The sequence below is a fragment of the Scyliorhinus canicula genome, chromosome 13 (genome assembly GCF_902713615.1).
Source record: "Scyliorhinus canicula chromosome 13, sScyCan1.1, whole genome shotgun sequence".
Taxonomy (NCBI): domain Eukaryota; kingdom Metazoa; phylum Chordata; class Chondrichthyes; order Carcharhiniformes; family Scyliorhinidae; genus Scyliorhinus; species Scyliorhinus canicula.
This window is the reverse complement of record NC_052158.1, coordinates 18,918,089-18,945,783: the sequence shown is the minus strand read 5'-3', so window position 1 is coordinate 18,945,783 and position 27,695 is coordinate 18,918,089. Positions and strand designations below refer to the sequence as shown.

The 27,695-nt window shown below is 43.5% G+C and overlaps 1 protein-coding gene across 1 annotated transcript in view; it reads left to right on the top strand.

Annotated features, from left to right (window-relative positions):
• The first annotated feature begins 1,275 nt into the window (after positions 1–1,275).
• LOC119976504 (hepatocyte cell adhesion molecule-like) overlaps positions 1,276–27,695 on the top strand; it is a 30,749-nt gene continuing 4,329 nt past the window's right edge. Inside the window, exons 1-4 of the mRNA XM_038817047.1 lie at positions 1,276–1,371; positions 2,055–2,420; positions 4,541–4,636; positions 6,748–6,827. Of these exons, the coding sequence (XP_038672975.1) occupies positions 1,296–1,371; positions 2,055–2,420; positions 4,541–4,636; positions 6,748–6,827 (618 nt within the window). The 5' untranslated portion in view covers positions 1,276–1,295. The remainder of the gene's footprint in view (positions 1,372–2,054; positions 2,421–4,540; positions 4,637–6,747; positions 6,828–27,695) is intronic.

Genomic DNA, 27,695 nt, shown 5'->3' with positions numbered 1-27,695 from the left:
TGTCACTCTCTCACCATCACTCTCACTCACCAACACCCACTCTCTCACCATCACCCTCTCTCGCCCACTTGCGGCCACATCCTCCTCTTGGCCCTCCCTTGGCCTCGGCTCTTCTGTGTGCTCCCCCCGACCTAGGTCTCAACCCTCCTCGGGGGTCCCCATTTCCAGCCTCGGCTCTTTTCTCCTTCCCCACCCCGCAATGTCCTCTCGCCTTGACTCGTCTACTCTTCTCGGGTTGGGTCCCCGCAGAACCCCAGGGTTCCACAAAACCCGCTTTAAGAACCATTGTTCTCGGGTCTCTAATTCAACTCCCACTCTGGCAGTTGGTGGAATCTATATTTAATTCACAGGCCTGGCATTAAAAGCTACTAACTATCATTGAATGTTGCAAATCTCCAACTGGTTTACTCTTGCCCTTCAGAAAGGAAATCTGCTGTCCATATCCGATTTCACCGACATGAACCTCAGGCCCACCAGTAATGGCTTTTCTCTGACCTGAAATTGTTCAGCAAGCTCAGCAATGACTCAGTTGTATTAAATTGCAGTTGAAAATGAATAAAACCGGATGGACCACTCAGTCTCTAGACACTAGAAATGGCAATAGTAACATGGATGAGTCCAATTGGTGAGAGATGGATGAGTGTGTGGGTAATCAGTTGGTGGTGGGTGGGTGAGCTCCGCTCTCCTATTAATCACTGACCTACCCCAGAAATGAACAGCCAGAGAAAACTCAGGTGAGTATCTGGGGAAGTGTCACGTAAGAGGCCCCAACCTCTGATTCTGAGGTTTGTACTGGAGACATTCTTGGGAGGTCCCGTGGGAAGTTTAAACTTCCCGGGCAATTACCGCATGTGCATGTGTCAGAATTTCCGAAGGAACTCGGGTACAAAAGTGGTGACTGTCTCCACATTCCCCAATGTCGGCATCAGGAAATTCGGCCGGTAGTGTATTCAAACAAAGAGGCCACTTTTCATGTTTCACTCAATCTTCTACCGAGCTTATGTTGGTGGGATAGGAGACCCCAGAACAACCTCACTCTCTGAAGTCTTCAAATCGCAGCTTGGAAATAGGCTTCAGAGTCTCAAGCATCGCTTTCAGATAACAGGAAATAAATTGGGGGTTGGCCAATGCAGAAATTGAGATGAATGTTGCTCTGTGTTGTGACTCTACCTCATCCTGTTTCCCGGACAAGAGTTTGGATTGACATCACTGCTGATACTTCTTACATTGACAGGGTCTGAACATTGCCTCTCACCAAACTCAACTGGAGAGAGTTCAACAGAATCTGCAATAAAATGTCATTGAAAAGAAATGGGACTTCAAGAGTGTGTGCTGTTTACCTTTTCACTTGCAATCTATTTGCTCTGACTGGTAAGTGTTACTATTCCTGTACAAAATGTAAACTTTTCCATTTGCTTGGATTGTGAAAGAGTTGGAGGGATTGTCTGGGATAAGACATCAGGGTATAATTTTGAGGAAAACTATAATTTAACGAAATATATTTGCAGCCATTAAGTGGCAAAACTAATTTTTTCCTTATTAATGTTCATTTTGAAAAACACTGAACAAAAATCGCAAGGCTTTTGAGAAAGCGCGGGAAAGTGGGTCTAATTTTTAAACAACCAGCGCTTGGACACATTGAACCGAATGACAATTTGCTGAAGTAAAACTGGTCAGAATAATTCCCGCCGGCTGGTTCACACAATCGATCCAAGTTTTTACATCTTCCCGAGATCCCCAACCAGTCGGTGTGTAAATGTGATGAAAAGATTTATAGATGTAATGTCAGTTAGTTCTTTCACAAATATTAGTACAATGTTACTATGGATTGTTGCTATTGGGAACTCTCTAGTTACAGTGAAATGTGGAGTAGAATGTTCCAAGCATTGTCCTTACTGATCCAGGACCATCACCATGTGGAGTGGAAATATCGAAGATGCAGCTAATGTTTATTTCAATTATATACAGTTATCCACTTTAGTTTAAATAATGTTTATGTTTATTATTCAGATGTTGTGTCTTGATATTGAAACAATGATTGTCTCCACCTTTAGCCGCTGTAACACTGAGGGTGAACCAGGACAGTGTGAATGGAACCGTTGGTCAGTCTGTGCTCCTATCCGCCTCTTACACAGTCTCCGACTCAGACGGTTACCTCCGGATTACATGGATCAAAACTGGGACTAGAATTGTGCAATATAAATGTCTACCAAAGAGCGACAACACTGAACGTGGTTACTACACTATTTCTGATCATTACAAACATCGAGTTGAATTTCCCCCAGAAAATGCCTCATTGTTGCTGAAAGATTTACAATTTAATGACAGCGGGATTTATGAATTAACCATTGCCGACTCAGGGGGGACAAGAACGACGAAACTGACGTTAACAGTACAGCCCCAATCCGGGTCTAGAATGGGTAGGTACTTCCTTGTGTGAAATATGTTTCCTCAATTATTAAGATAATTTCCTCTCACGATGCTTTAATTTGACCAGCACTAATTGAAGAAGTCTACGTTAAGTAAATAATTTATTTCAGACTTTTTGGATGTTATTTTCTAGAATTTTGGTGTAAGGTTATTTAATACACATTAAAAGCTGTTCCTGCCGTATATCGCTTCATATATTTCAATGCACTTGATTGAAAACTGAAAGGGTGAATCTTGAATTTAATAATGGCCTATTCAGGAAATCATATACCCTTCAGGTCATTTCACTAAATTAAAATCAGTATTAATCCAGCAGAATGATCGAATACAGGAGACCCATTGTGCCCTTCCAGACTATCTGACAGGGATATCAAATCAGTTCACCTTCTCTGTCCTTAGCGCTATACAAATGTTTCCACTTCACTTATCTGTTCAATTCCATTTTGAAATTCTTATATCTGTTTCCATCATTGCTTGTCAGTGCATTCACAAATCCTAACATCTTGCAGCGATTTTTCCCCTTGTGCCACCTCTGGGACTTTTTCCAATTACAAATCGGTGTCTTCTCATTACCAACACATCTGGCACTGGAATTATTTATCTTTATTTATTAAATCAAAACCTTTCATGCATTTGAATACATCTCTTACAATTCTCTGTGTTAAGGAGAACCACGCCATCGCTCTAATCTTTCCACATAATATTATATCCCCAGTAAATTCCCTCAGCACCCTGTCTAAGGTTCAACATCCTTCCTAAAGTGGGGTGCCCAGAACTGGCACAAAACTCCAGCCCAGACTATGCAGAGTTTCATAAAGATTTAGCATATCTTCCATGCTCTTGAAATCTATGCCTCTCGGTATAACGCCGAGGATCTTGTATTTAAGTCTTTTCAACTGTCCTTTGATCTTCAAAGATTGTGTTCAGCACCCCATTCAGAACTGTTTAAATTGATTTATATTTACTTTCTTTATCTGGCTGATGCACAGTGGATCACTTGGCGTTTATCTATGTAAAATTAACCTATGTTAACCTGTTGTCTGCGCCGATTTTTTCTAACTTTACGTCATTGTCAACCTTTGAAATTTTACCTTTTGTGCACAAATGCGGGTTATCCATAGATACCAACAATGATCTTCTGCGCACTGTTGTGAGGAGGTTATTGTTCCTCTAATTTTAACTGAAATACAAAAGGGTATAGTTAAAATTGGTAAAAGTTAAGATCAGCTTAAGAAAACACTTTTCACAAGATTAATGCCTTGCATGGTTTGGGGTCGGGGTGTTGTAGAAACACTCTGGTGTCATGTGAAGAGCAATTAGATATTAGAATGGGGGATGGTGGGCTTTATGGGATGATCAGCTAGATGGGCCAATTTGTCTGCCTCATTGTGACATATTTTCATGCTTTCATTAAAATACTGTGTAGAGCAATGTCACAGGAATATATTATGATAGGTTTACCTCAATAGTTTACATTATAAGTCCTGACATGGAAATTAATCTCGGAAAAAGTTGAAACTAAGTTTGCACAATCCTAACTTAGGGAGGAAAACTTTTGTTTGGAGAATTGGAACATCAGTTACTTTGAGATTCACATTTGATTACTAAGTAATCGAGGTGGTTGGCCACATAGAACTTTACATGAAGCCATACCCATTGCTGTACTCACATTTGTTGCCTTACCGATAATATTCCATGGTATTCCAGCTCGCTCAATTATTATAAGTGGAACTAAGGTCATTAGCTCAGTATATAACAAATAGATATACATGTTTAATGAGTTATATGAGTCAATTTTAACTTAGTGCGGGCGTGTTTCGAGCAGGTATTGCCGCCTAAAACCTTTCCTCGTGTAAGCAGATTGCAAAGTAAAGCAAACAAAAAAAACGAGGATCCATATTCAATTAATATATAAATGAATAATTAGACACCTTTTATTCAGTTATGACGATCGTCTAGAATGTAGAAATCAAATGTAAGTCGTGAAGTAACTGAAGTCCCAATTCTTCAAATCAATGCTTCCACTCCTAAATTACTTTACAGTAACAGCACTTAGCAGTGGTCGAAGGTCAATGAAATAACTAAAATGTTACACATTACACAAATACAGACGCAAAACGAACATCGGTACTTGAAGTCATCCTTCCACCTGTTGGTCTTGCTGTTTTTTTAATCGTCTTGTGTCTGATTGTGAAAATGCGAAGAGGTAAGCAGCAACAATGTGACTCGCTGCAGGTAGCCTGCAATACTCTCTCTATATTTGTTCTACTTTCTAAATATAGAATTAACTCTCAACGTTAATCTAAAATGCTCTTCTATGCATCATGGAAATGGAAGGAGTCGGTGTGGTTGAGTCTTAATGCCCGCCTGAAATGGCCACCAAGCCATTTAGTTGAAAGTCAATTGACATTAAACGCTGGCGGCACGGTGGTGCAGTGGTTAGCACTGCTGCCTCACAGCGCTGAGGTCCCAGGTTCGACGCCGGGTCACTGCACATTTTCCCGTGTTTGCGTGGGTTTCACCTCGAGGGCCCAAAGATGTGCGGGGGAAGGTAGATTGGCCACTCTAAATTGGGAGGAAAATTTGGTACTTTAAATTCATAAAAACAGGAAAAAAAAGCTGAGCCAGCCAGCCAGCCATGTTCACATCCCATGAATGCATAAAAAAATCTTTCCAGCGGTGGGTTTCATAATTTGAAAGTAACGGTAATCCTCGTTAGTCAGTCATTCTTGTAATATTATTTATTTTATTTGTTGCTGTTCATCCAACCTACTGTCCCATACATGGGAAGAGTTAGAATTAAATCAATTGATACACGTGGATGGAATATAGTGTGAATTGAGTGCTTCTGATGCATAAAACAGAGCATGCCAATCAGGGGAAGCCATTTAGTCCTTGAAACCTGTATCAGTATTCTGTTTAAATCATGACTGATTTGTATCTTAACTCTACATATCCACTTTGCTTCCATTTTCCTTTAATAGTGTTACAGCACAAACATTTATTAATTTCACTTTTGAAAGTTTGAATTAAAACGCAGCCTCAACAGTATTTATGGGGCGAGTTTAATATTTTATTAGACATGATATTTTTTGTGCCACCATTCCTGAATGGCCTAGCGCAAGATTGTGAGGTGATAATACCATTTTCTCATCAGAGGAGATGAGCTGATTGCTCTCTCACTTAAGTTCTGTTAAATCCTTCAATTATCTGAAGCACCTCAATTAGACCAACCCTTATGCATATAGACCAAGGAAATACTTGCCTAATACCTGTAACCTGCCCTGGTAAATTATTCCTTTTAGTCACAATGCCATCCTCTCCAAAGCCCATATATTCTTCGTAAGAATTCTAACAACACCAGGTTAATGTCCAACAGGTTTGTTTCAAACACTAGCTTTCGGAGCACTGCTCCTTCTTCAGGTGAATTTAACCTGGTGTTGTAAGAATTCTCATTGTGCTCACCCCAGTCCAACGCCGGCATCTCCACATCATCTATTCTTCACGTGCTGTTGTGTTCAGATTTGAATGCCAGGCCACTGGAGCGCCTGCTTGAGGATAAAAAAAACCACCAAATGTTGTTAACTTTATTAATTCTTTTGTACCTGTCCACTATCTTTTAGTATTTCTTCGGCACAACGCAAAGGCATACTCCCCACCTTAAACTTAATTTGCTGCAGTGTAGTTCATTCACTTAATCTATCAGTATCTCTGAGCAACATCCATCCTATCTGCATGATTTACGGTGTCGCCTAATTTACTACCATCAGCAAACTTGGCTATTTTACTTTCTATTACTTCAACTAGGTTATTTAAAAATATAACCTCAGTATGGATAGATCCTTGGTGATGGTGGGGGTGGGGGGACACTTATACAACCTGTCAAGAAGGGTACATATATAATTTTACCCCTTGTCTCCCAGCTCCTCATCAATTCCACAACAATGCCCATATGATGCATCCAATTTCATGCGCGCTCATTCTTATTAACATTTTCCATTATTCATTGTTTCTCCATAACTTTCGGTACATATCAAAGTATTCAACTAGTTGTTAGATATTACTTATTTTATGAGATAGCTCGCCATGGTCAGTCCGTATTTCTTTTCAATGTTCACTCTATCTCTAATAAAATATGTCCCTACCCGCCCCCAGCCCTCCCTCACCCCCACCCCCTCCCACACACACACACTCCACAGCAGATGTTAGATTATTGTTTATTTCTCCCACTCTTGGAAATATTGATTTATACTGAGTATTCCAAGACTAGTAATTGAACAATCCCAGAGACACATTAACAAGGGTTTTCTCCTTTAGGTTGTAAGCGAACTCAGAAACAAACAGGAGAGAGGAATGATCCCGAGGATAGTCGGATAAGTGGAATACTTTATCGCAAAGTAAATGGATTATTTTACCTGACTGGCTATTTGATGTTGAGACCGGAATTCCCAATTCTTTCCCAGTACTGCCGAAAGGCTGGCCCGAAAAGATTCCCATTCCTTCTATGGTTTAAGTCGCGAATTTCCATCATATTCATTGATGGACGCGCGATCTGTAAAGAAGTAAATGTCAGACAGAGTCTCAGAAGTCTGGGGGAGGTGGGCTTAAACAACAGAGCAACGTTGATGGCTTTCACATCAAAAAGGACAATTTCTGAATTAAGATTTTGCTTTAGAAGATCATAGTTTGGATTTTGGCCAACCTGCTCCAGCCACAATTACTGAAGCAGCACGATAGCACAAGTGATTAGCACTGTGGCTTCACAGAGCCAGGGTCCCAAGTTCGATTCCCTGCTGGGTCACTGTCTGTTCTCCCGGGGTCTGCGTGGGGGTGCTCTGGTTTCCTCCCACAGCCCAAAAATGAGCAGATTAGGTGGACTGGCCATGATAAATTGCCCGTACCAAAAAAAAGTTAGCAGTGGTTATGGGGTTGGGTGAAAGCGAGGGATTAAGTGAGGCATCAACCATTAAGTGGGTTGGTGCAGACTCGATGGGCTGAATGGCCTCCTTCTGCACTCCGTGTTATGAAATAACCCCCACAATGTTTGCACAGTGTCATTATAACTGAATAACACTCAGATCAGCCTGTGGCTTATTGATAGAAACGTTGTTTATTGCTTGACTTTTTCTACTGTCAATATGCAGCATAGAAAGAGTCAATTGGGTACAACTAATCTGTGCTGAAGTGTATCGACCACATCACAGACACAGGGAGTCTGGCCCCAATCTTTCTGCCTCCTGTCAGCTTTTCACAAACTCTTTCCATTCTCTGTTCTATCGTATTGTTGTCCAGTTTCCTTTTGAAAGTATCTGAGCCATTTGCTCCAATCAGTTGCTGCAATGCTGAGTTCTCCATCACACTCCATCCACTCTCTCAGTACAGGCAACTCTTCACAGCAGCTTCTTCAGCAGCTGCCTGGTGGCACTGGGATACAGGCTTTAGTGCAGGCTTGAAGGGGTCCAAGGGAAAGGAAGCCTGAGGTTTGGGTTTCAGTGCAGGCCTGACGGGAGGGAAGGGAAACCCGGGGCATGGACCTCAATGTGATTGGGGAGTGTGGTGGTGAAATCAGCACAGACTGAGGATGCCACACAATCACAGTGGGGTGGGGGGAATGTCAGAAGGCAAAGGCAAGTCAAATGGAATCACATGTCAAGGATGAAATGAAAATAGCTTATTGTCACAAGTAGGCTTCAAATGAAGTCACTGTGAAAAGTCCCTAGTCACCACATTCCGACGTCTGTTCAGGGAGGCTGGTACAGGAAATGAACCGTGCTGCTGGCCTGCTTCAAAAGCCAGCTATTTAGCCCTGTGCTAAACCAGCCCCTAAGCACTCTGTGGCAGCTGAGACTGTTTAGTTTGAGCCGAATTGACATGCTTGGAATCAGACTAGTCACACAATTGTTCCCACTCAAGCAGCACTTATGTGTGAGAGTGCCGGTGATTGCTGCTCAGCATTTAAACATTGGTACATAGACTTCCAAATTCAATGAGTGCTTTGTGTGGCTGTACTATTGTCAAACTGAACTAGCAACACTATCCCCGAAGAAAGGTGACCATGGCACACTGCCCGAGGATACTTCTCATAATCCTTCACTCTATTGATGTGGCCCCAATGGACGAGGCTGAATGCAAGGCCTTGGTGTGAAGGTGTGGACGATGCTGCACCTGAAATGAGAGTTCAGGGTTCAGTCAAGTGACAAAAGCTGCTCCGACTCAGTCACATCTTGTAAGGAAGTGGTGTTGTGGAGTCTTGCTGAACCAGCTTGAAAATGAAGGACTGGGCATCAAAGTTATGGCCAGGACATGAGTCAATGGGGTTTGAGAGGCAGCTGCAGATGACGGATGGACAAAGAGTGGTTATCAGCAGACATAAGCTAACTGTGAAGTCTCTGTCTTTGATACTGCATTGAGGAACACCATCAGGTGCTTGGAGCCTGGTGATTTCGCTGCCACTCTTCCCGCTCAAAGGCAGAAGAGAAGATGTCAGTGGCTGTGCTTTGCTCGCCAAAGGGAGGAGCAGAACCGTCAAGAGGAAAGGGTGGCAGGACTTTTCCTGGATGCAAAGGATGAACCCTCAAGAGTTGTTGCTCATAGGCATATTGCTAGGACCAGGATATGCAGACTGTCCTTGACATATCAATGTCACCGTAGGGAATGTATATCCAAGGAACTGGTTGGACATATCTGCCACCTGCTGCAGGATCTGGTGCCACAGGGACTTGGAGGGCAAACACTCCCAGTGTCTCTGAACGTTGTTATGCCTGTGGCTTCTTCAAGGGTCCACAGGTGACCTCTGTGGGATTCCACAAGCTTCCGCACACAGGTGCAACCAGAAAGTGATGGGTGCAATCTTTGCAAGGACACACAACTTTGTGCACTTTGATTGGATCAACCAAACCATGCATCCTCTGGAGGGTTGAGACCTGGAGGGTCCTGGCCTGCTGTCAGGGTCTCGCTGTGTGGCAGTGCCTCCCTTCTCAGCCTGTAGAGTTGGAGCTGATGGGGTCACAGGAAGAGGGGATTTAGCTGGAACAGACTCTCCCAGAGTCACCTGGGTGTTAATCCTGGTGTGTGCACCAGCTGATCTTCTTCCCTATGTGTGAGCTGGAGTGAGGTCCTGATGAATTGCCCCCCCCCCCCCCCCCCCCTCCAGTGGTGACATTGTTGGATGTCAGCAAATGTCCCTGCTATTGAGTGCAGCTTCTGTAGCAGTACAGGATAGATGTCCTGGGACAAGGTCTCCACGGCAGTCACCAATCTACCAATGTTGACCTTGATGCATTCACATCCCAGCACGATTACTTCAGTCTGAAGGCAGATGGACTCCTACATCCTGTCTTGTAATCTGAGGAGTGTACCAAATATCCCTTCCTGATTTTTCCAAGTTTGCCTTTGGTGCTCCAGCATTTGAGGAGTGACTAAGTCCAGAGGCACATCTCCTAACAGATTCCTGGCCTCCAGCAATCCTCGAGTGCCAACACCCTGGGATGTCCCTGCCTCTGCCTGCTGTGGATCAGAATGTCCAATGTGCTCACCAGATTGTGACCCCAAGGTAACTCGAGAACGTGGTCCCACAGAAGTGTGTGTTTCTGCACTAGTGGAGGATAATAATAATCTTTATTATTGTGGATGAGGATGTGGATATGGATGTGGATGTGCACTGTGATGATTCTTCAAGGTCTGGGTCAGTGAATCCTGCTCCTGTGGCTGCAAAAGAAGAAGAGGTCAATAGCAGGGATTGATGACACAGGAGATGTCACTCACAGCATGGTAGGCTGATAGATGCGGCAGTGCTAGATCTTCACTTGGTTGAGTGCTGCCAAACGCGCCATCAGCACAGGAACAGTCCGTGTCTTCACCGACCAGCTGAAGTGTGCTCTCCTCAAAGTCTGTCAAGATCTTGAGTTCAGCCACCCCTCCACCAGTCTGGGATCTGACTGCGGGTAGGCCAATTATAGGTCACCCTCCAACAATATGGCATGGAACTTGTGCATGCTAATCTTTTTACCTGTAAGTCGGGTTTCCAAATTAGGATTCCTGTTACATCATTGGCGGGGGCAGAGAATCAATCAAAGAAAGCTCACCAGCGTAAAAGCTGTTTTGGAATATCCACCCCCATATCCTTGTCCTCAGTTCTGGTACCTTCATTTTACATCTTTTGTTGCACTTTCTCCAATGTTTCTAAGTCCATTTTATACAACAAAGATCAAAATTGGTCGAGATAACAGGATTCTTAATGCAGCCGTATCGGGTTTCCTATGCAAGTTTAAAATAGTTTTGCCACTGTTGAATGATATACCCTAGAAATAAATCCCAGTGCTGTATAAGTAACTTTAATTGCTTTGCTGACCTGCAATGCCTCTTTTTATGATCTGTCCACCATAGTACCCATAGATCTCTTTGCAATACTACCCAATCAGTTTATTATTCCAAAAGAAAAGCAGATGTTTCCATATGACCCTTGGACAAGCTTGTTCAGAAGAATCATATTGGACAGGAAATGTTAATTGTGTTTCTCTCTCTACACATGCTGCCAGACCTGCTGAGTTTATCCAGCACTTTCTGTCTTTACTTCAGATTTTCAGCATCTGCAGTATTTTGCTGTTATTTGACGGCTTATCATTCCTTAGTGGTTCTGTTTTTCGTACCACAATGAATCACTCCACATAAAATCCATTATCCATTTATATTAAAATATATTTGTCTCAACTTCACTTTTTGATGTTGTATAATCTCTCTGCAACCTTGAACCATGCCCTTTCCCACAGTCCACCACCTCGTGTATCCACTCGAAGGTTTAATTTTGAGCTACTTCTTTCTAAATTCAAATGATGAATGTGAATTTGGAATAACTGTACTGATTTTTCCATCAATCTAAAGATCTATCCTTTAGCTTTGTATTGGCTTTCTATTTCTAGCCACTTTGTCATTCATTCAACTATTTGACCCAGACTCCACTGACTTTTATAATAGGAGTACGATGTGGTGGGTTTGCAAAGGTTTCAGAAAATCTAAGTATATAACAGCTGGTATATTAACTTTTCTACTTTTTTGAAGTATAGTTTAAAAAAAGTTATATCTTATTAAGTTACGCATGGCTTAGCTCTTCAGCATCCATTCTTAATTATTTGGTTTTTTTTTCCTTTCATCGTCACCTCCTGGGTGCACCTGTGGGCTGACAATTGTAGAATGTAGGATTGTAGTGGCCACCAACAGCAGGTGTTCTCCTCCTCCATGGGATGTCATGTCTGTGAGGATGTGGCACAGGTACTGCCCTGTCTCTCTGTTGACCTCTGCAACATATGCTGTCCATCAGCTCAATGAATGACCGACGACTTCTGTACACCCTGACACATCGCTGGTCTCCCCTTCTGGCCCCATCCTCAGCCTGATGGGTGGCTGACGCTTGAGGGTATGCAGCAACCCCCTGCACAGGCCTCCAGCCTGCATTGCCTTGCTGTCTTCTTCAGTGTTTGCCCGCCTTGGCTACAACAAGCAGAACAAGGACGTCCGGGGGATTGACATCAATGTTCATTTTTATATCTGGAAGGAATTACAGAAAGAGAGAGAGAGACTGACAGTCAGTTAGGTCTTCCATCCCAGAACCCTGCCATCTTTCAAACCTCCCCGACTGTTACCATGGCTGTCCCACCTTCTCTCAGAGTGCCATCCAGTGAGCCAGTTGTGCTGGCAAACTTTTCATCTGCACAATCACTCCTGGCCATATCAGGAGCCCCTAGATCCCAGACCTGTGCCAGCAACATTAAGGAGCTTGTGCTCACATGTCCTCTGCTCATCCAGACACTTACCCTTTAGCTGCGAGAGGATCCTCAGTGGTGAAGCCCTGCTCTTTTGTGTTTGATTGTTGATAGCTGCCTTCAATGGTGCTGATGCTGCGAGAGTACAGGCACACTGTTCAGGCATCAAAGTTTCCTGGACATCCAGTCCACTAATTATCCTCTCAGTCAGGGCACCTGTTCCTTTGAGGAGGCACTTGAGAATTCAGAAGCGTGAAGTGCTCTCACAACTAACAAGACTAATCTCTCCCTTGAGATAGCCTGAAGGGCGCTCACTGTCAAAGGGAGTGGAATTGACTTTCATGAGTGAAGCTGCAGCCTGGCTCTGTCCTGGGGGAGATTGGTAGGATAGGCAGGTTTCAGCAGTGGTAGCCCTTGCTATGGGCCTCCACAATATTTAAACATGGCTTGAAGGCCTCACAGTCACAAAACCCTTTCCCCTGAGCCCACAGGCAACCTCGAATCTGGCCCCCTCCAGCCTCCAGAACAACTCCAGTCACACACACCCCCCTTCCCCAAATACACAGTGCACTGTGGCCAAGGTTCTGGTGCCCTGGAGCTGCATGCCGGTTAATGGCGAGGGTACTCACTTCCTCTCGGTAGCCATTGCGCCAGGTCCTTGTTTCTGTAGAGAAGTACTAAATAACACCCGTGTGATATGTCGCTGGGGGTGGGGGGTGACTCCCGGGAGGCCATTGCATTTGATTTCAATCTTGCAATGAGCTTGAAATAAATGCAAATTAGGCTTAATGTGGTTCTTGCCATTTTGGTTGAGATCCAGATCTCACAATCGAGAACCGGCCTTGTGAATTGCAAACTCACTTGCGACAGGTGAGAATTCGTTTTTGGACTTTCCTCCTATTCACCCAGTGCAACGGGATCAGTGTCGGGAGCAACAGGGTGGGAAAAATGTGCCATTTATCTGCTGATTAGCCAGTTATGTTATCTATATTTCGTTATTAGGTTGACCGTTGCCCTCATTTCCTAATCCTCTTATTTCAGGTTTATGTAACTTCCAGCAGTTCTCTCGCCTATGTTTAGTTTTAATTCTTAGTTACAGCTCTTTTCATTATGACACTAATCTCAGACCAGTTCAGGCTCAACCCACCCCAATGATAAAGTTCCTTTCTGACCCAGAACTGGCACCAATGTCCTTTGAAATGGAACCTTTCTTTCTCCTGTCACTCCTTTGGCCCCATGCTGATTGCCCTAATCACTTTGTCCCCTTGCCAGTTTGCATATGGCCTTTCACTATAGCTCCCAACTCTTAATAGCCTCCACCAAGATATAGTTTCTAATCTTTCCTACGTCATTTAACATGGATCACGATATCTAGACCTTCTCCCTCCATGATACTGGGTAGGCAGCACATCTTTTGACAATCTTAGTTCTCACAACAAGGTATGCTTTATTCCCTCTAATTATAGACCCCTCTATCACTACAAAACATGTTTGATATTCAGTATTTGAGTATACTAAAATTAATGGGTAAAGTTCAGGCTATACAGTTCTTATCTTAATAGTTATTGTAATATCAGAGCACTGTCATTTGTTCTTTAATTACAGCAGCAAAGTCCTGGTTGTGCAGAGTGTACAGGGCAGCATTGAACATTTCCGTCTACATTGTAAAACAGTTGTGATGGAACACTAAACATCGACATTTATGACAAATGTGTTGACCAAACGTTTAATTACAATAGATTGAAGAATGGAAAACTACGTCACAGACATTGTGGTAACAGGCATATGTGTTTGTGGACAAAGGCGTTGGCACAGAAGAAAGATACTGATAAAAAATAACTGTTTGTGGTCATTGCATCTATATTACAAGCTTAACGTATTTTAAAAATTCAGAATGCCCACTTCTTTTTTTCCAATTAAGGGACAATTTAGCGTGTCCAATCCACCTAGCCTGCACATCTTTGGGTAGTGGGGGTGAAACCCACGCAGACAAGGGGAGAATGTGCAAACTCCACACGGACAGTGACCCGGGGCCAGAATTGAACCCGGGTCTGCGGCGTCGTGAGGCACCAAGCGTAATGATAATACAGTTCAGTTGGGCCAGAACCTGCTGGCAAAATATTGGTGCATTAATGGTGCTCTCCATAATTGATGCACTCAAACAAAATCCTGCAAGTTGCTGTGTAAAGGGACCTGTCATTTCTTCACAAAATGATCAGCCGTTCCTCCATTATTAGCCTTACCAAAGCTGAAAACAATTATTGATCCAGACCTTCTGTTCAGCAGCACTGCTGGGCTCATTGAGACGCTCCTGATGTTTCCCACCCAAGTTCAGCCAGGACTAGCGATCCCAGCTGAAGCAGGCACACACCAGAGCACACTGTCCAGGATAAGTCCAGTGAGCATGGGAGAGTTAAAACAAGTAAGGACACGCCCCCTAGAGCATATATTTGTATTTTTATTGTGTCATTTCTGGGTGTGTTACAGACTAATTGATAGAGGTAGATTTCTATGATTATTTAACAGTCCCATTATCACCGCATTATGCAAAGTGACAATGGCTGGGAAATGAATACTTGCATTCTAAATGCTGAATATTTGACCACAGAAGGATGGGAAAAGCAGGAAAAGGAGGTTGGGTGCCAGTTAGTAAAGAATAAGATTTGTACAATGCGGTTAATTGATCTGCATTTGGAGGATCAAGATGTATAATTAGTTTGGATGGGGAAAATAAATAACAAAGGAAATAAATCATTGCTTAAGTGGTCTATTGGCCCGGGGTTGGGGGAGGGGGGAGGGGCTGCCATTCTGTAAGGGACTCACTTTAGATACCTGGGGGTGTAGGTTGCTTGAGATGGGGGGGGGGGAGCTCCATAGGTACAACATTTCTAGTTTGGTGGGAAGGGTGAAAGCTGATCTGGCAAGGTGGGATGGTCTCCCTCTGTTGCTGGCGGGTCGGGTACAGGCAGTTAAAATGAATGTGCTGCCGCAATTCCTGTTTATTTTTCAATGCCTGCTGATTTTTCTGGCAAAGGCATTTTTTAGAGAGATTGAAGGGATGATTACCTCGTTTATATGGAGAGGGAAGGAGGCCAGAATTAAAAAGGTGCTACTACAGAGAGGAAGACAGGCAGGGGTTTGGGTCTTCCAAACCGGATGTATTATTACTGGCCGGTGAATGTGGCGACGGTATGGATCTGGGTCAGAGAGGTTGACCCCTAATGGTCAGAATGGACGAGAATTTGGGTAGGGGGTCGGGAATGAAGGTGCTAGCAACAGCGCCTCTCCCAACAGCCCCGGGGAGATATCAGGGAGTCCGTTGAGAGCTTGGAGGCAGTTTCAACAGCACTTCGGGTTGGGGGCAGGGTCAAGAGAAATGCTGATTCGGGGGAACCATAGATTTGAGTCAAGGAAGTGGGATGGAAATTTTCGGAGATGGGAGGAGAAAAGAATTAGGACACTAAAAGATTTATTTCTTGGGGGTTGTTTTGCGGTATGAAGGAGCTGGGAGCGAAGTATGGGCTGGAGCAGGGGGAAATATTTAGATACATGCAGGTTCGAGACTTTGCAAGAAAGGAGATACAGAGCTTCCCAGTAGAGCTGGCTTCCACATTGCTGGAAGAGGCGCTGACGGCAGGGGGACTGGAGAAGAGAGTAGTAACAGTGGTTTATGGGGCTATTTTGGAAGAGGATAAAGCACCACTAGAAGGGATCAAGGGAAAGTGGGAGGAAGAATTGGGAGAGGGTATGGAGGAGGGGTTCTGGTGTGAGGTGCTCGGGAGGGTGAACGCCTCCACCTCATGTGCGAGGTCGGAGCTGATACAGCTGAAGGTTGTATATTGAGCGCACCTGACAAGGGCGAGGATGAGCCGGCTCTTTGAGGGGGTAGAAGATGTATGTGAACGTTGAGGGGGAGACCCCGCAAATCACGTTCAATGTTTTGGTCCTGTCCAAAGCTGGAGGATTACTGGAAGGAGGTTTTTAGGGTAATTTCTAAAGTGGTGCACGTGAAACTGGACCCGGGTCCCCGGGAGGCCATATTCGGGGCATCGGACGAGCCGGGGTTGGAAACGGGACAGAGGCAGATGTTGTAGCCTTTGCCTCTTTAATCGCCAGAAGGCAGATCCTGTTAGAGTGGAGATCAACCTCTCCACCCTGTACCCTGGCGTGTCGGGGGGACCTGCTGGAATTCTTAACGCTTGAAAAGGTCAAATTTGAACTGAGGGGAAGGATGGAGGGATTTTACAATTCACGGGCGTTATTCATTGTGCACTTTCGAGAATTGGATCACATCGACCATTAGGGGGGTTGGGGGGAAGGGGAGTGTATGTGTTAATGGTGACTATGGGTGATTCCTGATTACTTTTTGTTATTTGTTTATGTTAACATGCGGGCCAATGTCTGGGGTTTGGTGGGAGGATGGGATCGGTGTTATTGAAATGGGGATTCATATTGCACTCGTTATTGTTTATTGTTGGGTGAAAATGTGAAAAAGGAGAATATAAAAAATTTTTTTTTTTTAAAAAGTGGTCTATCGGCCCTTTAATGTTGTATGACAGAGTATAACTCAAGAAATAATGGGGGCCTTTTAAAAAAAGTGTGTCAAAATTATGGATGATCTTAATTCTCATATAGTTTGGATGAATCAAATTGGCAAATGTAGCCTGGAGGATGACTTTGTATTGCATTTGGGACAGATTCTTTGAACAATGCATTTTGGAGCCAACCAGGAGCATGATATTTTAGAATTTTTTATATGTAATGAGACAAGATTAATTAATATTCTGATAGTAGAGGATCCTCTCAGTAAGAGTGATCATAACATGTTTGAATTTCACAGTTTGAGGATGAGAAATTTGGGTCTGAAGCTAGTGACTTAACCTTAAATAAAGGTGATTATATGGGTAAGAAGCCAGAGTTGACAGCAGTAAAATAAGAAAATAAGGTAAAAGGTGAGACATGAGAGAAGCAGTGGCAGATATTTAAGATATTTCTCAACAAAGATACATTCCATTGAGGAAGATAGGTTCCATAAGAAAAATACACCATCCATGGCTAACTAAGGAAATTAATGATAGCATTAAATTGAAAGAAAAGATGTACAATGCTGCCAAAGCCAAGATTAGCAATAGCACAGAAGATTGGGAACATTTTACAAACAATGAATAATTAACAGGGAGAAATTGAAGTATGAGAGAAAACTAGCAAGAAGGATAAAAGCAGACAGTGAAAGCTTTGATAAGTATATAAAAGAGAAAAGAGTAGCTAAAATGAGCATTGATTCCTTAGAGAGTAGACTATAAATTAAGAATGGAAAAGAAGGAAATGGCGGAGAGGTTGAACAATTATTTTATATCTGCTTTCACCATCGAAGATACAGAATGCATCACAAGAATATTAGAAATGCTGACAGCTAAATCAGGGGATGAATTTAAAACAATCATGATCATGAGAGAAAAAGTGTTAGGAAATTAATGGGATAAAGACTTACAAATCCTGGTGGCCTGCATCCTAGGGTCTTAAACAAAATGGGTGGAGAGACAATGGATACATTGATCCTAATCATTCAAAATTCCCCAGATTCTGGAAATATTCCAGTGGATTGAAAAACCACAAATGCCACACGTCTATTCAAGAAAGAAGAGAGTTAGAAAGCAGGAAACTATATACCAGTTAGTCTATTCGGCAATCGGAAATCGGAAATTCGGCCTATCAACTGTACTGACCCTCTGAAAGAGAACCCTACCTAGGTCCAATCCCCCAACCTATTCCCGTAACCCCATCAATTTAGCATGGCCAATCCAATGGCAGCATTGTGGATAGCACAATCGCTACACAGCTCCAGTGTTGTATTGTGTGAAGCAAATAATGGCATGTTGGGAAAACCAGTCAAGTTTCTTGGTACAATTAAATTTAAACTGACTTCGCATAACCTAAGGCACAAATACTAGCAGGCCAAGGTCAACTTGACCCGAGAACTGGGTGACTCTAAAACTCTAGGATAAGACGTGTTCGTCATGAGACTAGAGCAGTCTCAATACATACCAAGCTAAAAAAAACTGTCTCTTCCTGTACGTAAACAAATTTGCCCATTTCTTAAAACAAAGACAAGATAATGATATGAGACCCCAGTCCCCTAAAGGTCAGCAAGGTGACGCCATTGTAATGATTATGACTTATGTTTTACTTTCGATCAAATTCCTGACCAAGCTGTATTCATGTTATCTTGATCCTATAATGTATAAACATCGTCTTATTCTTCTGTAATATCGCAAACTTGGGACGGACTCAGCAGTTTGTACTTGACTGCCTTCCGACTTCAAGTCTCAGCCATTACTGCTAGCAGTTCTAATTCGTTAATAAAGTTCAGTTTTGCTTACCTAATGAATGCTGTTTGAATTTCTCTATCACAGACAGACACGGGGAAAATATTGACTACGACATTTGGTGCTGCGAGAAAAAATTCAATATCCTGAAGTGATCTTCTGTGAGGGACTGAGAAAAAGTGATCAAGGCCACGACGGGAGTACAGAGACAGACGCCGGCACAAGGTATGATTGACCTTGGTCTCTCTCTCTCTCTCGGATCTGTGCTGCGACCCCTCATCCCTGATGGAAGTAACTAAACAGGTGACGGTTCTCAAATCTAAATTTGACTGTGAGTACATTTTTTTTGTGTGATTAGCCGCAGGTCAGGGACCTTGCTGATCTCATTTTCTATCCGGATCAGGTTTATACAGGCTGTCAATAAATTTGGGTCAGGGACCCTTTGATTAAGTTTTGGGTCAGGAACCTTTGATTAAGTTTTTTGGGTCAGGGTCCCTGTCAGTAATTTTTTTGGGGTCAAGGACCCTCCAATTTGATTTGGTACCAGAAATTGTTTTTGAGCATTTTTTTTGCCAGGGGCACATTTTTACTGACATTATGCGACAAACTTTAGACAAAGCTAGGGGCAATTCCCCTCTATTTTCATGTGTTTAGAAAAAAATAGTCCACTTAACGCAACGAACAATCACTATTAATGAGTTTGAGAGATAACACCCGCAAACAGGGATTAATGTGTGTGTGAACGGTAAAGCGAAAGATTGGGAGACTTTAAAATTGTAATGTGAGCTTTGGGATAGAAAACAGCCAAAATGATAAAAAGCAATCTGGCAATAACAAACCTCCTGCCAGTAGGAAATTAGGGCTAGCTCGTAAGATTATAGGAAAGGAGGATCCTCCCAGTTGCTCTGGCATGCCGATGTTCCCATATTCAGGCGATATGGAAGACGAGGAGGATTTGAACCCTGGACCCCACCCTCATCCTCCCCGATCCTTCAATTCTACTGTCCCAAGTCGTGACTCCCCCTTCTGATCCCATTACCAATGAAACTCCTGCTAACGTGTCCCCCTTAGCGACACGCACTCGGTCACAGACGCAAGCCGTAAATATCGAACAACCCTTCTCTACGGAAGACATGATAATTGACTAAAAGGTGTTGATTAAATGATCAACAATAAGAGAATTATGGAAGTAAAGTTAATGAGTTACCAATTTAGAAGCATGCTGGCAATAATGACTAAAGTTTAACATTGCTTTTGAACGAAATTTAGTAGATCAGATGATGTAAACTGACTACTGCTTGGAATGTTGTACTGGCCTTATTATGATAACAAGTGGTTCTTCTAAAGGACAACAAAATGCGTACTCGAATTGTTTTTAAACTAATGGCAAAACATTCATAATTCCTCTTGCAGATGTTCCCAAGCTTTTCAAAATTGTTCAGTTCACACTATATCAGTTTAAAAGAAAGTAACTTTACAAATAAGAGTAATTGAAATATGAATAAGTTTTTAGATTGCGTGAAAAGACGTAAATGGCATCACGCCACGTTCTCCGCCCCTTAGATTCTGTAGGAAACATTAACCATTTCAGCAGACAGTTGGTCTTTTTTGAATTGACAAAGAAGAAATATGTCTCTAAGAATAGCTAATGCCTCTAAAATTAATCAGTGCAAATTGACTTAAATGGAATAACACAGATAAAGTTTTCGAAGGAGAATGAAATGTTTTTGTTCAAAATTTGTCCCCAAGGACACGGGCTGAATCCAAGAGATAGAAAGAGAGACAGAGGAAGAGATTGAAGGAGAGAGAGAGCCAAGGATAGAGACAGGAACTGTTAGAGACAGCGAAGTTGAGAGAGCGAAAGAGAGCGAGTCAGGGAGAGGCAGAGATGGAGAGGTAGGCAGATAAAGAGAAAGAGCAACAAGAGTTCCAAAGACAGACAGAGTTACGTAGAGAGGGAGAGAGATAGATAAGGGAGAGAATTCATATTTCATTTTTCAGACTTTGACTTTAAAAATTATGTTTCATGCTGTGATTATTTGAAAGAGGTAAAGAGATATCGATGCCAACATGGTCCTTGTTATTACCTGAAACCTTCGCGATAAAAGGTTCCCGTTAACTTTGTAAGGCGGGTGACATAGAATCTTTACGGTGTCACCTTCGAGCTGTTAATTGGTTTGTATGGAGCGCGATTACTCCGTGATTTAAATTATAATCTCTTGCAGATGCGGATAACTCTGCTTAATAACACAAACAGGGCAAAAAGCGTGCGGACCCTGACATAAAACATCACATTTCCTTAATCAATTGTTAAAATTGTAATCGGAAGGACCATCTGGCATCAGACAAGGGGTGCAATGGGTAAAACTTTAGATACAACTTTTGAAAATGGCAGCGTACTGCAAACGCTGTGTGAACAATACTGGGGGGAACTAAAGACCTATCAACAGTAATAGAAGCTCAACAAGTGATTTGGGGAAATAATAGGGGGTCAACTGCTAAAAAGTTAGTTGCTCTATGGAGGGAATATTGTCCAAAATTGAAGGATGCCTCCTTGTTAGCCAGCTGCCAAGATAAAGAATTAAAATTGGGTATAGAATTGACAGGTCTTGAAAACGGAATGCGCATATGGGAAAAGAATCAAGTTAGGCTATCCACCTTGATCAGAAAGGGGCTAAAGCACTCCTTTAGTTTTTGTTCAGGAATATCTGAGGATGACAAATCTCCCAAAATGAAAAAAGGGAAGCAAAGTCAATACAAGATTACGGTTATGAATTTAACAATGGATTCTTGTCTAAAATAACTTCAGATCGTTTCAGGCCCTCCAGATAGGCTCGGTGGTGGTTCAGTTCATTTGAAATAGAAAAAATAATAATAAACATCCAGTAATTTCTCTTTAAAAAAAAACTGGTTAAATAGCAAACATTGAAAATTGACTACTCATAGCCCTCTCCCAGGAAGGATGAAATGAATGAAATGAAAATCGCTTATTGTCACGAGTAGGCTTCAATGAAGTTACTGTGAAAAGCCCCTAGTCGCCACATTCCGGCGCCTGTCCGGGGAGGCTGATACGGGAATCGAACCGTGCTGCTGGCCTGCTTGGTCTGCTTTAAAAGCCAGCGATTTAGCCTGGTGAGCTAAATCAGCCCCAGATGAGCTAGTTGAGGATGCACCTCAACTAGTGACACCTAACCTTATTAGGCAGAGAGACACTGCAAATTCGGAGCGGTAATACAAGTGCATTGATAATGGAATGTTTATAGAACTGTCTCAAATACGAGGTCACCAGCTGCAGAATTTAATAACTTCTGAGCCAGCGCCTGATTGCTCTCTGTTCTATGCTGGCAGCTAACGTTAACCCTGAGTACCACTGTTTAAAAAAATAAAAATCTAAAATCTGCAGGAAGTCTTACAAAAGATTAAATGACACGGGCACAGCTATTAAAACACCCGATAGAGTCCAGATGAGAGAATATAGTTGCCCAAGCCTTGATAACGGCATTACCATATCACCTATCCCGCAGGCCCAGCTTCGAAATTTTCCTGTATTCACTACTCCACAGTGGTGGCCGATTGATTTTGATCCCTCACACTTTTTACCTCCCTTAGATATTCCCAATCCACATGTCACTCTTTGCTACGATCATACAGGATGCTTGCCCGATTTGGAGAGCATTTACCAAGACAAAAAAAGGGTCTACCTTTCTTGTCGATTTACCCCACAGCCTATGGTGTCAGTCGAGACTTGTGTCACCCCGCGTGACCCTTTCTGTCAATGAAGGCTACAGTGCCAAGTCCTTGGGATTTCTGGCAGCTGCACTACGAGGACAAGCTGATCATTTCCTTAATGGAAGTCCAACCCTTTTCTCACAGGCATTGCACTCCCAGTTAGCGACATTAGCACCTCCTGGTGGCTCCACCATCATTCAATATGTTGATGACTAACTCCTTGCCAGCCCTGACTTCATCGCTAACCAGCGTGACACTGTTTTCCTGCTCATCCGTCTCCATTCATGGGGATATGTGATCCCACCCGCTAAAGTTCATAAAGGCCAACGACAAGTCAAATTTTTGGGTGTCCTAATAAGTGATACTGATCGCTCCCTTACTCAGGAACGCATTACTCCTATATTGCAGACCCCATTTCCTACATCGCCCAAGCAGGTGCGAGCCTTTTTAGGATTAGTCAACTTTTGCAGACAATGGATTCCGAATGTTACTGTCCATACTAAAGAATTAACTCCGTACTCCTTTCAAAATGCTCCTCTTAAGTTTGAACTACCCGATTCAGCAAAGCAATCTTTCATTATTCTGAAACATGCCCTGGCTACCGCCCCAGCACTAGGACGACCTATGTATGACAGACCCTTTCAGTTGTACATTAATGTTCTTGATCAATGTGCCACTGGTGTTCTGACACAAGAGCACGGTGACCGGCGTCGCCCGGTCGCCTACTATTCTACCAAATTAGATCCTGTAGCTTGCAATCTACCTCCCTGCACCCAAATTCTTACTGCTGTCCATTTGTTAGCCCAGGCAGCCTCTAATCTGACTCTTCACCAACCAGTACAAGTGCATACTTCACACTCTATCGTGGCTCTCCTAACGTCTCAGCAAACCCAGCATCTGACTCAAGCGCGATTGAGCCGCTATGAGGTTTCACTATTGCAAAACCCCTACCTCTCGTTTCATTATTGTTCAACCTTAAATCCTGCTGTGTTCCTCGAATAGCCCCCCGATAACCTTAACCACCACACGATTGTTTGCTTCGGAATCACTTCCTTTCCGCACCTCGCCTGGATTTAACAGACAGGCCTATTGATAATCCAGATCTAATTTTTTATGTTGATGGCAGTTCCTCCATTTCCCCATTTGGCATCCCACAGTCGGGATATGCTGTGGTAACCGACACTGACGTGCAACAAGCAGCAGCCTTCCAGACCTCTGTCTCTGCACAAAAAGCCGAGCTATTCGCCCTTACTCGAGCATGTATTTTGGCCACAGACAAAAGTACTAATGTTTACACTGATTCTAGGTATGCCTTTGGCGTGACCCATGATTTCGGCCGCCTCTGGCAACAGCGAGGTTTTCTCACCTCTGCGGGAACTCCCATTCAAAATGCTCTTTGGGTTAAAAATCTCCTCGATGCTATTCAGCTTCCCCGTAAATTGGCAGTTATTAAATGCGTTGCGCACACGAAAGTGGCCACTCCTGTTCAATTAGGAAATGCCCGTGCTGATTCAGCGGCTAAAAGTGCAGCCTCATCAACCTCTTTAATTGTTCCCAGTGGGGCTAATCAGGCTTTAAACCAGGTACCTCCATTGCGGACAAAGGCATGCCAGAGATAGCTGAAGTTCAAAATTTACAGAGGGACGCCTCTGATTCTGAGCGAACACTATGGAAGTCAATGGGGTGTTCGCACTCCTTGACACGAGACCGCTGGCTGACTCCAGTTGGTCAAGTTTGTATTCAGAATTCTTTATTGCCGGTACTTGTTGATTATTTGCATTCTTGTACCCATCTAGGCAAGGAGGGAGTGGTACAGCTACTCCTAAAAACTTGGTGGCACCCAGATTTGAATACAGCGGCTGGATCGATGCGTAATTTGCATGAAACATAATAAGGGTAAAGGTATTAAATGCCCTCCAGGAACCACTCCCTTGCCAGATGGTCCTTTTGCTTGTATACAGCTTGATTTTATTGAATTGCCAAAAGCACAGTGTTATAAATATTGTTTAGTAATAATCAATGTGTTTAGTAAATGGATTGAAGCCTTCCCCACAACTAATTGTACGGCACATACAGTAGTGAAGTTGGTGTTAACGGAAGTCATTCCTCGTTTTGGGGTACCCAAAATGGTTAGCTCAGACAATGGACCACATTTTGTAGCTCGGATCAATACTGAATTGTGCAAAGCACTCGCAATTAAACAGCAACTGTACTGCGCGTATCACCCGCAGGCAGAAGGAATCGTGGAAAGAGCCAACGGGACTTTAAAAGAAAAATTATCTAAATTAACTGAAGAAACTGGGTTAAATTGGCTAAAAGTATTACCCTTGGCACTGTTTCACATGCGATGACTACCCATTCGCGGACCGGACTGTCAGCTGCAGAGATAGTCTATGGTCGGCCAATGAGGACTCCCTGGGATGCCCATGAAAAACCCCTAGAGGGAGTAGACCTCCATGTGATGGGGGAACAAATGCAGAACTATTTGAAGCAATTAACACTTTCTTTGAAGTTTCTCCACTCACAGGTAAAACAGGTACATCTACCAGTAATGACAGGGACAGCCGTCCCTCGATATCCAGTGGTCAAACCCGGAGACCACGTGTTGGTGAAAAACTGGGACAGAAAGAAACAAGGACAATGCTGGAGCGGACCCTTCCTCGTACTACTGACGACGCCAACTTCGGTCAAACTTGAAGAACGTTCCAGTTGGATACATCTATCCGACTGCAAGAAGATAGTCTCCAATCCAGATGAGAACACAGGATGAAGATCTTCAGTATAATTTTTGGACTTTCTGGACTACTTAGCCTTAATGGCCACTCGGTAGTAAAAAAAACGAACTAAACGAGACCTGCCTTCCAATACCTATTTACATATGTCATATCTTTACGCCGAAAAATTGAATATTAGCAAGTGTTGGGTTTGTACCCACATCCCCGTCCATTCAAGGGAAGGAATACCTCTCCAACTTCTCCCCTTTCATACCGCAGAGACAGTTGAATGGATTTTACGACAAAATCAAACAGGCATCAGGGGAGATGGGGGAATATGAAAATATGGAGATCTGTTGGCTATGACATGAATAAATTTTCAGCTTTGTATCAACCTACCTATAATCATGCCCTAACTCCACCCTCCCTCACTGTCCACTCGTATAATGTTCAAGGTTCCATATGTTTTAATAAATCAGGGAATGGAAAGTTAATGGGGCAAAGTAGGTGCAACCTACCAATATAATCCCCTGGTTGACATCAGCTGATGATTTTACAGCCTACAATGGAACCCATTTCATATGCGGCACTAAAGCATATCCGTGGCTCCCCATTGATTGGACAGGATCCTGCTTTTTGGGATACGTCGTACCCCAAATGCGTCACCTACCCACCCTTAAGCACTCCCCCTCGTGAGCAAAAAGAACAATTTCTAAAACGGAACAGTTCCTTATGATGGCCTTTCCCTTGTACGGAAGAGGCAAGGCATCCAACAAACTGATCTACATGCCTCAGCATTGGAACATCTGGCAAACGCAACGGCAACAGAAGCCAGGGACATTGGACAGGCACTGGCCGAGGTCTCAGCTGAGCTAGTGGCTGTCCGGACCGTGGCATTACAAAATCGACTGGCTTTGGGTTATCTGTTAGCCTCACAGGGAGGAACGTGCGCTATCATAGGCCAAGAGTGCTGTACTTACATTCCAGATGGCTCTGAAAATATCACTAACCTGGCCGACCATATTAAGAAACAGGCTGCTCAAATTCAAGAAATTGGCAGTGAATTTCACGACTATAACCCACCTAGGGTGGGCTAGGGTGGTTGGGTCATGGATTATTTGACTCGATTTTTAAGGCCTTTATTCTACTTCTACTAATGCTACTAGGGATAGGATTGCTTGCCTGCTTGTGCAAATGCATTTTCAAACGAATCATGGATATACCTATTTAGCTGGTTGTCATGATATGACAAAAGGGGGGAGTGTGGTATTGTGTGAAGCAAATAATGGCATGATGGGAAAACCAGTCAAGTTTCTTGGTACAATTAAATTTAAACTGACTTCGCATAACCTAAGGCACAAATACTAGCAGGCCAAGGTCAACTTGACCTGAGAACTGGGTGACTCTGAAACTCTAGGATAAGGCGTGTTCATCATGAGACTAGAGCAGTCTCAATACATAACAAGCTAAAAAACGGTCTCTTCCTGTACGTAAACAAATTTGTCCATTTCTTAAAACAAAGACAAGATAATGATATGAGACCCCAGTCCCCTAAACGTCAGCAAGGTGACGCCATTGCAATGATTATTACTTATGTTTTACTTTCGATCAAATTCCTGACCAAGCTGTATTCATGTTATCTTGATCCTATAATGTATAAAAATCATCTTATTCTTCTGTAATATCGCAAACTTGGGACGGACTCAGCAGTTTGTACTTGACTGCCTTCCGACTTCAAGTCTCAGCCATTACTGCTAGCAGTTCTAATTCGTTAATAAAGTTCAGTTTTGCTTACCTAATGAATGCTGTTTGAATTTCTCTATCACAGTACAGACGCGGGGAAAATATTGACTACGACACCAGGGTCCCAGGGTCAATTCCAGCTTGGGTCACTGTCTGTGCGGAGTCTGCACATCCTCCCAGTGTGTGCGTGGGTTTCCTCCGGGTGCTCCGGTTTCCTCCCACAGTCACAAAGATGTGCAGGTTAGGTGGATTGGCCATGATAAATTGCCCTTAGTGTCCTGGGTGGGCCGGTGTCCATGTCCGAGTTATTGTCATCGCCATCATCGTTGGATGGTCCTGAGGGTGTGTCGAGCACTTGGGACTCCCGATGCCCGACAGGTGATGGCAACGGCGAGCTGTGCCTCAGCGGGCCCCCTGGGTGGTGAGGAGGACTGTACATGGGCACCCCAAACCTGTTCCAGTGGATCCTGTATACGGCGCAGGATGTGGTCCAGTTGGCGGCTGGCTTCACACCTTTGCATCTGGACCGAGAAGGAGACCGGATCCATCGCCCGGAGGACCACGACAGGGGTGCATGCTGCTCCAGCAGCAAAATTCCAAACCTAGAGCATGCCACTAGGTTCAAAGGTGCGAAGCTGCGTCGCCAATGTGAGTCCATCCAGGAGCAGGCTGCTGTTGATGGATTTGTACACCGACATCGGGGAAAACGAGGCTGAGGCGAATTCTGAGCTGTCAACACTTTAGTAACTCTGCCGGTGCAACCCCAGTGGTGGAATGCGGGGTCGTCCGATTAGGAAACAAGCCAGCCTCATCTCCCAAGGTCCAGTAGTCATCTGTTTCATAGCCTGCTTGGCAGTCTGGACTGCCCGCACGGCCAACCCGTTGGAGGGTGGGTGTTACAGGGCAGTTCTCATATGCCGGATTTCATTTGCAGCCATGAGCAATTTGAAATCTTGACTGGTGAGCATTGCCCTGTTTGTGCACACCAGGACATT